The sequence below is a fragment of the Bactrocera neohumeralis genome, unplaced genomic scaffold (genome assembly GCF_024586455.1).
Source record: "Bactrocera neohumeralis isolate Rockhampton unplaced genomic scaffold, APGP_CSIRO_Bneo_wtdbg2-racon-allhic-juicebox.fasta_v2 cluster09, whole genome shotgun sequence".
In the NCBI taxonomy this organism is placed as follows: domain Eukaryota; kingdom Metazoa; phylum Arthropoda; class Insecta; order Diptera; family Tephritidae; genus Bactrocera; species Bactrocera neohumeralis.
The window spans coordinates 9,453,401-9,463,322 of record NW_026089622.1 but is presented as its reverse complement, the minus strand read 5'-3'; the positions used below and the strand labels follow the sequence as shown (position 1 = coordinate 9,463,322).

At 35.2% G+C, this 9,922-nt stretch overlaps 1 protein-coding gene across 1 annotated transcript; it reads right to left on the bottom strand.

The window, feature by feature from the left end:
- Positions 1-2,667: 2,667 nt before the first annotated feature.
- Positions 2,668-3,326, bottom strand: LOC126764601 (coiled-coil domain-containing protein lobo-like). The gene is made up of 2 exons (XM_050482269.1): positions 2,878-3,326; positions 2,668-2,817 (listed from the first exon to the last, which is right to left on the bottom strand). The coding sequence occupies exons 1-2, from the start codon at positions 3,307-3,309 to the stop codon at positions 2,668-2,670; spliced, it is 582 nt and encodes a 193-aa protein (XP_050338226.1). The 5' UTR covers positions 3,310-3,326.
- Positions 3,327-9,922: the final 6,596 nt, after the last annotated feature.

Below are 9,922 nucleotides of genomic sequence, written 5' to 3'. Positions count from 1 at the left end.
GTATATCAATATGTGAGTTATCTCACTGAAAATGGCAGGGCGTGTTTTACTCATAACAGTGAATCTTTGTGCTTAAAATGGATAAAATAGGGAAACAATTAAACTGACTGCATATACATAACTAACATCAAAATTGTCGAACATCCGGGTAACTTTACTCCATATGATAAAGTACGTTAATGAAACCCATTTTATTAGCAAGTAAGAAGTTAAGGGTATATGGTATTGGAAAAAATATATCAAATCGCGTTAATATTACGACATCTCCCATGTACTTGATTTTCGTTTTTTATGCCGAATATATTGGCCAGTGTATGAGCTGTATGTATGTATACAGTATTTAAAGAATTCCTTGAAAATACGTTCTTAAGTAGACCTGATATTATACAAGGTTTGTCCGAAAAGTGTCCAATTACTGGATTTAAAAAGATTTATTGAACCAGTCGTTACAATTCTTTAAAAACATTAAAAATAGGCTCCTTCTGCGTCGATGCAGCGCTGCCAGCGGGATTTAAAAGCATTGAAGGCGCCACGGAAGGCATTCTCCGTAATACGCTTGAAAGCCAAGGAGCATGCTGCTAGGATCTTTTCTGTCGTCTCAAAATGCTTACCTTTCATCAGCCTTTTCAGGAAAGGAAACAAAAAAACAGTCCGAGGGCCACATCTGGGCTGTAGGGCAGCTGCATAGGCGTTGGGATGTCGGCCTTGGTTAGGTAGCTGTTCACAAGAAAGGCAGTGTGAGGCGTGGCGTTCTCGTGGCCAACTTCCAATCGGTTGCGATGTCTTGTCGGACCCCGATTGACTCTTCGTTTGAGTCTCTTGAAGACTTCCACGTAAAACTTGGCGTTGACAGTTTGTCTAGGAGGAAAAAAATCATGGTGGACGATGCCTTTGAAATCAAAAAAGACATTGAGCATTCTTTTCACTTTGGATTTGCTTATTCATCAGCGACCTCTTTCCTGCCTCTAAGAAGGCCTGATGCCACCGAAACACACCACTTCTTGCTAAAGCTACATATGAGTAAGCCTGCTTGATCATAACAAACGTCTATGTCGTAGATTTACCGAGTTTTACACAGAATTTATTCACGTACATCTGCTCTGACGAATGCTGCATTTTCGACTTACACCGCTAACAGAAACACCTCGCGCGAAAATGTTTGTCCTGACTTTCCAGGTGCTTTGTTTGAAAATGAGCTTCGAACAAAGAGCCAACATTAAATTTTGTTTTAAATTGTTAAAACTTTTACCGAAACGTTTCAATTGATGGAACAAGTTTATGGCGATGATTGCCTATCTCGTGGCAGAGTGCACGAGTGGTTTCAACGTTTTCAAAGTGGTCGTGAGGACATAAATGACGATCAACATGTGGGCCAATCAAAATCCGTGATCACCGGAAATTCCATCGAAACTGTGCGTGAATTCATTAAAAATCAGCTGAAATCATTATTGAAATTCATGGAAATGGAATTGAACATCTCCAAAACATTGATTTATCGCATTTTTACCGAAGATTTGGGCTTACGAAAGGTGTGTGCCCGGTTTGTTCCACATAAATTGACTGACGACCAAAAATTGCTCAGAACCCAACATTCGAAGGACGATTATTTGACCAAAATCACATTTAAACTATTAACCACTCCCCGTATTCACCTGATATGGCACCGTGCGACTTCTTCCTTTTGGAAAAATTCATTTGCCCATGAAAGAAAAGCGTTATGCAGACGTAGAGGCCATTCAAAAGGCTTGCACTTGTATACAGGGGGCCATACCGGCCAACGAGTTAAAACCCTAGTTCGACATGCTTTTGGACTTTGCAAAAAGCTGTATTGAAACAGAAGGAGACAATTTTGAATAAAATAAATTGATTTTGCTGAAAAAACCATTTGTTCTGTTTTTTTTAAAGGTCCTATTTACTTTGGAACCCACCTTGTATGTATGCACTAATAAGTTCAGTATTAGCTTACACTTATTAACCATGGGTATTGTGGCGAATGCTTTACGCAGTGTGGTGAAAAGCGCAAATGAAATTAATTTTTAAAAATGTTTCTATAACGCACTATTGAGCGTTTTTCCCCAAATTTCTACACTTGATGACAGAAAGAGACTGTAAGAAATTATTGATGACTGCAGGAGATGGTCATAAAAACTGTTCGCGAACGCTTTCACAGAAATCCCTTTAGAAAACATAAATTTATGTCTCGAAGACAAAAACCACCCAGCAGTGGCTTCATTATTGGCCCTGTAGTCGAAGTTAGAATTTATTGGACTTCAGTTTGAGATTAGTGTTGGAGAACATTAATACCTCACAAAAATTTTATCTAAAGAAATCTCTCTCTTATAGTTGCAGTTTTATGACAGCCTACACTTGTAACAGAACTAATGGCAGCAATCACAATAATAAAAATAAAACTATGTATCTGTGAAACATGATCCGAGCACAAAACATATGCAGTTCTATAATATTTTTCACAGTACTTTGTTTAAGACCGCAATTCAAATAGCTAAATATATATTAAATATTACGACGAGTTATTTTGTTTGGAAAATATTTTCCCTAAAAGATGAATTGAAATAATTAATTTTACCTTAATTCTTATACACTCATAATTTAAACCTTTAAGTGTTCTTCCAATTTTTAAATTATGCGGATCCTTCTCAACACGAGCTATTTAGTATTTTTACTTACGAATTTCATTATGTCCTCTGGGGGTTCGTATATAATAAAGTCAGCTACAAATTTCGCGCATTCTATTTCACTGCCAATCAAAGGAATGTATATAAATGCCGTTGGTCGTATTGTGGTGCAAACAAATTTCTGTAATTCATGTTTTTATATAAGTGTTCATTTACTCGTTGAAAACTACCAAAATATTACCTGAATATTGCATTCATTTGGCAAGGCTAATACCAATGGTCTTCTATCTGGATAAAGTGTTACGAATTGCTTGCGGAAATTCTCTGCATACAATAGTAATATACGTTCCTTTGGTGACAAGGTATAATAACTTGGTGGATAGCATTGCGGAGAATTTGCAAACTCATTGGCAGTCTCGGTGAACGATAGGTCTATGTGACCCACAAAAAGAGGTGATTCAATTTCAGAATATTGTTCCTCTACTGCATTTTCTTCTTCGTACATTTCCTCTTCATCAAGTAGAACTTCATCTAAGGCTTCCTCTGGAGCGGCTAGAACATCTGCTGTGAGCCTCTCCTTGATTTCCTTCAACTTTGGCTCATGCTTTTTTGGATCAATGCGAACAATATCGTCTTTTTTTTTTGCTCCCTGTGTCTTGCTTTTTGGAGGCATGGTGATGTGTACAAAATATAAACAAAATACGTTAGCAACAAATAAAGGTTACTTTAAAGTAGACGTTGGCTTATTAATTTTTTATTTTTGACATGCGTTAAAATACGTTTGACAAAGTAAAGTAAGTATTTGACTTACGCTTGTTTGACAATAAACAAGTAAAAAAATTATGTATCGTATTTGTTTATACTTTGTCAACAAGTTCGTTATTTATAAGAACTCTTGTTTCTTTAAGAGTGGGAAGTACTATTTCAAATAAATATTCTTTTACTTCCTTCACCATAAAATGTAGCCCACATACACTGAGCGAAATAGCTACTTGGGCACTGAAAAAATGGGTTTTATTTTATCATAAAATTATCGTGCAAAACATTTTTACCATTCAAATAAGTGAAGAAAGCAAACTTTCAAATACAACATGTTTAAGAATTTAATTCAGTATTTTATTGTAGAAATTTTAACACTTTTAAAACAGTCGAATGAAATGTACATATGGGCATTTTCACAAAAAGGTCCACCACGCGTGCAAAATTCAAACAGTTCCTGAAAACTTTCTGTTGATGAATAATAAATCTCAAATGTGTTTATTTTATAAATATAAAGGAATTTCTATTTTCTTCTAATTTTGAGCCGAAATATACAACGAATACACAAAATTTACAAAAATCTGACTTTTTTGACCAAATATACCAACGTTTTTCCTTGTTATATTCCCTAATTCAAAGTAATACTATGATGTTTTTATAATTTAAAAATCTTCTGCTGATAGTAACATAATGTTCAACAAGCAGACAGACTGAGTGGAGATCGAATAACGGTAGTTTTTTTGTGTTTGCTTCTGCTTATATTCGTATGTCGCGTCCGTTACCGAAAAACAGCATTTATTGTTCTCATTAGTGAACAAAGTGTTGAAGTGCAAATTGCTTTCAGACTAAAAGCAGATACATCATTTCACTTAAAAAAAGTAATAATTGGCTCTCGGCAAAAACGATTAAAAAAATTTATTGGTGTTCGAAATTCGTCGCGTCCGTTACCGTAAACCTTAAATATTAAATAAAGTTGTAGAAATTGCATAAAATTAAAATTTTATTGATGGCAAAAACGGCAAAAGAAACAAAAAAAGCAATAACAATGAAGTATAGAGAGAAAATGAAAGAAAACGTCGAGAAATGGCAGGAATACAAGAAGAAAGAAGCAAAACGAAAGCAAGAGTAGTTAGTTTAGTTATAGCCAAGTAACAGTGTTTACGTGCGTAGCTTGGGTTCTTGGTGAAACCAAGTCTTTTGCTGTTATCAGTGATAGATTAATCCACAGTAAATTCGACGTTTATTGCTTTATTTCCAAAATTATCAATATATTACAAAACCAGTACAAAGGAGTTACCAGCATTTATATTTTTTCTGATGGAAGCACTTCCCAATTCAAAAATAAATTTATTCTTTCTAGTATTCCAAGACTTGCAGCTGAATTTAATTGCGAAATCTTAGAGTGGAATTTTTTTGCCACTTCACATGGCAAAGGTGCAGTAGACGGAATAGGTGCCGTAGTTAAACGAAAAGTCTGGCAAATCGTTAAAGCAAAAAATATTGTTCTCAGTGATGCTTCATGCTTCTATGAATGTGCTAAGAACAACATTCATGGAGTTAACATTTTGTATATCTCTGGAACACAAATTGATAGTTTTTGTAATCAACTGTCAGAGTTATGGCAAAATATTCCAAATATCAAAGGAGTTAAGAGTTTGCATTGGTTTTCATATTTCGACAGTAAATTTATTGAAGTTGCTCGGACCGCCTATTCATTAAAGAAAATAATTAAAATAGACCATACTAAAAACTAATAACTTTCTTTTTAATTTTTTTTTAAGTCATTTTTACTAAAATGTTACTTGAATTTTTAATTTACGTTATTGTTTTGCTTAGTTTTCAATAAAATTGAAGTGTTATAATGAAAAAATTGTATTTCTATGTTCTTGGAAGATTTTGTCGCGTCCGTTATGTCGCGTCCGTATTTCTTCTATACTCGATTAAAAAAAACTAAGGGAAAATTAACATATTTCATAAACCTACGAATAACAGTCATCAGTTCGCATTTATTAATATATATATTTATATATATATATATATCCTTAATTTGCTGAATTTTGTATATTTCTGAATGCGCCTCAAAAAAACTTCTATTTTTTGTCGCGTCCGTATCACTTTATAATTGCTTATAACTACGTACTTATTTGTAGTAGAACCTTCCCGTATATATTAAAATCTAGTACTGCGTCAGCCCTTCAAAACAATGTCAATATATATAAACTTTTCCTTTGTCTTCTTTGTTTTGGACGCACTTAAAAGCGTACGAATGTCGCGTCCGTTACCGTGAAAATGCCCATATACATACATATATAGTATGTATAAATATGGGACAAAAATAAAATTATGTAAAATTCAGTGCTAAGGAAACAGCATTTAATTGGGAGCCTAATTGGCGCCGATCTTTGGACAAAAATAAAATTATGTAAAATTCAGTGCTAAGGAAACAGCATTTAATTGGGAGCCTAATTGGCGCCGATCTTTGTAAATTTTGTTTGCTAAAAATGCTCCTGAGATTTTCCACTGAATTAAAGTCTAAACTAACCGCCGCACATAGGAGCATTTAGTCTCAAAAACCGGACAAAATTATTTAAAGTGATTTTTTGAATGAAAATGAATAAAAGTGCATGATTAAATATAATAACGCAATATATTAAAATAAAACATGTAAGAAAGGACTAAGTTCGGGTGCAAACGAACATTTTATATAGAATATATTTGAGAAGGGGGTAGTGCCGATCAGATTTTATCCATTTTTGCTCATCCCACATACTACTAATATGCCATATACTCAAAAAAATGTTCCCTCGGTTTCATTTAGGTACCTTACATACAATTAGCAATCATATGGAGCAAGGTCAAGTGGATATCCGAAAATTTTAGTAATAGTTATATAGGTGGGGGAGTTGTGTTGGAGGGGTCAAGTTTTCGCGTAATCGTATCTATTTTAGGCGCAAAGGTACGCTGTTATGAATAAAATATGTTCTGCAATTTTCATTGAGACTTGACTAAAATATTGGCAGACATATCCAACATAAAGTGACTTAGAAGTTCTATAATCTTTAAATTAGCTATATGGGGGCTCAGGAAAGTATTAACCCTACTCAACCCATTTTTGACACAATGAAATACTGTTATCATAAAAGGATTCTGTGTGAATTTCAATTTCGTATCTCAAACATTGAACGATATTTTCGGTCAAAAGTCAACTATTGGTATCGGGTTCATATATTCGGTACCTAGAGGCTTGAACAGTTTTGGTTGGATTTAAACAAATATTGGTCAAAAGGTGACTTAATTTAAGGGAATTATTACTGCAAAATTTTAATCCGTTATATTAATTAATTCTTTATTTGTGTACTGGAAAGTGAAAGAATCAAATGTAATTTTAAATTTTATTATATAGGAAGTAGGCGTGGTTGTAGACCGATTTCGTTCCTTTTCACAGAGTGAGAAGGGAAAATGAAAGAAATGTTACGTTCCAAATTTTGTCGAAATCGGTGAGTCGGGTCCCGAGATATGGGATTTCACCAGAAAATGGGCGGTGCCGCACTCGCGACTTGGCTCTCACGTCACTGTTGACAGTCATAACTTTGAAGTCATAGATAATTTCCTCTATATTTCGTGAAACCAGCGTAAACACTGTCAGCCTGGAAATCCAACGCAGGATAACTCTTGCCAACAGGTGCTACTTCGGACTGAGTAGGCAATTGAGAAGTAAAGTCCTCTCTCGACGAACAAAAACCAAACTCTATAAGTCACTCATAATTCCCGTCCTGCTATATGGTGCAGAGGCTTCGACGATGACAACAACTGATTAGTCGACGTTGCGAGTTTTCGAGAGAAAAGTTCTGCGAAAGACTTATGGTCCTTTGCGCGTTGGCAACGGCGAATATCGCATTCTATGGAATGATGAGCTGTATGAAATATATGACGATATTGACATAGCTAAGCGAAGACAACATATACGCTGAATAGATCATGTTGTCCGAATGGACGAAAACACTCCAGCTCTGAAAGTATTCAAGGCAGTATCCGCTGGGGGAAGCAGACGAAGAGGAAGACCTTTCTCCGTTGGAAAGACCGGAGGAGAAGGAACTGGTTTTGCTCGGAATATCCACTTGGCGCTACGTAGCGAAAAGAAGAAACGACTGGTGCACTGTTGTTAACTCGACTATTATCGCGTAAGCGGTCTCTACGCCAGTAAAGAGGAACAATTTTTATTGAGATAACTAGCGGATATATCCGGCATAAAGTCACCTGGATGTTCGAAAAATAAAGAGACATGCCATTGTCAGAGGAGTACTATCCCTAAATTTCAATTATATATCTCACACATTGACCGATATTTACGATCAAAAGTCAACTGTAGGTACTGGTACCTGTGAGCTTGAAAAGTTTTTGTTGGATTTAAACAAGTTTTTATCATGAGCAAACACTAACTTACATTTCGTGCAAATTTTAATCCCGTTATATTAATTTATTGTTTCGCTGATTTCCACAACCGGACATAGGTACATATATAAAAAAATACCACATGCCAAGTTTTGTCGAAATCACCGAAATGTAGGCGTAACACGCCCCTTGTTATACCATCACTGCGCAAATTTTTGAGTCTTTGGTGCATTTAGTTATTGATTGATTGCGATTTAGTAATTTTTGACAGTACCTTATGTAGGGACTGAATGGGGTTTTCGTGGTATTCGTGCCAAACGAATTTGGTTATTATAGCTTTAGTGGTTTAGAAGATATATACGATTAACTTTTTAGAGGGCGGGGCGATGACCACTTTTTCAAAATTTTTTCCACAAGTGTCCCTGGCTACTGCGATATTCTAAAGCCCGTATTGGCTTAACGAAATTCCAAGACCTTAGACCACTGGAATGTATTTCAGCCGTCAATAATTGTGCACAAATTGTAGGCGTTTGCAAAATAGATCAGAATATAACTCAGAACACATGAGTTAAAGCAAAAATTTGCAAGATTTGGAGTTGCATCGGAATATAAAAGAAATTTAATTTATTAAATTTATACTGTCAAAAAAAAAGATTTCGGAATTTTAACTGAGGGGAATTTCTTCGCGACTTCCCAATGAAAGATGGTACTCTCCACTGATCAAAGAGTGACGCGAAAAACAAGTATACAACATATTGGTGGAAATCACATACGAATTCTTTTCTAATGGAGACAAAATGCGTTTGCGGCGATAGATTTCCATTTCTGTTCTCAAGCGGATGATGATGCTCATCGAACTAGATCCCAAACGCTCATGATGCTCATGGAATAGATTCCAAAATAGCCTGAATAAAAACAAAAGCAATAAAAACTCTGCAATTCCACTATTTTCAAAGATCGACTTGAAGATTCGATGTAACATTTTCGGAAATGATGAATCAAATCTGGAAAATACTATATGTGATTGAAATTGGGAAACTAAATTAGAATTTTCCAAAAGCATCACACAAATTACTTCAAATGTAATTAATTTTTAGGTCAGATTATTAAAGGTGAAAGTTTTCAACGTTCCGCCACATAGTTTGCAATTTTTTTAGCGTGAAGAAGGCATACACATTTTTAATTTTTCAACAAAAATATGTGACAAATATTATTATTTTAAAAAATTGACCATGAACAAGTATTTATTTAATTCTATAAATTTATCTGCAATAGTTTATGGGATAATAGTTTTACAATTTTATCGTGCTCTAAAATTCAACCTTCAATAACATTAACAAAAACCTGAATTTTGACGAAATATTTCTATCATGAGGTATGCGTCTGATCCCTCACCTAATGATATGCTACTTTTCAAACTTTGGTTTGATCCCATAGATAGTACTTTTTTATACTCTCGCAACAAAGTTGCTAAGAGAGTATTATAGTTTTGTTCACATAACGGTTGTTTGTAAGTCCTAAAACTAAAAGAGTCAGATATAGGGTTATATATACCAAAGTGATACGGGTGACGAGTAGAGTTGAAATCCGGATGTCTGTCTGTCCGTCCGTCCGTCTGTCCGTCCGTCCGTCTGTCCGTGCAAGCTGTAACTTGAGTATAAATTGAGATATCATGATGAAACTTGGTACACGTATTTCTTGGCATAAGAAGGTTAAGTTCGAAGATGGACAAAATCGGCCCACTGCCACGCCCACAAAATGGTGAAAACCGAAATTTGGCAAAAAGGATCGTATTAGGGAGGGGCATATTTGGACGTAATTTTTTTGGAAAAGTGGGCGTGGTCCCGCCTCCTACTAAGTTTTTTGTACATATCTGGGAAACTACTATAGCTAAAAATCTATAGAGGAGTTTCCTTCAGGCATTTCCATATACAGTTCATAAAATGGAAGAAATCGGATAATAAACACGCCCACCTCCCATACAAAGGTTATGTTGAAAATCACTAAAAGTGCGTTATCTGACTAACAAAAAACGTCAGAAATACTAAACCTTACGGAAGAAATGGCAGAAGGAAGCTGCACCCAGGCTTTTTTAAAAATTTGAAAATGGGAGTGGCGTCGCCCACTTATGGACC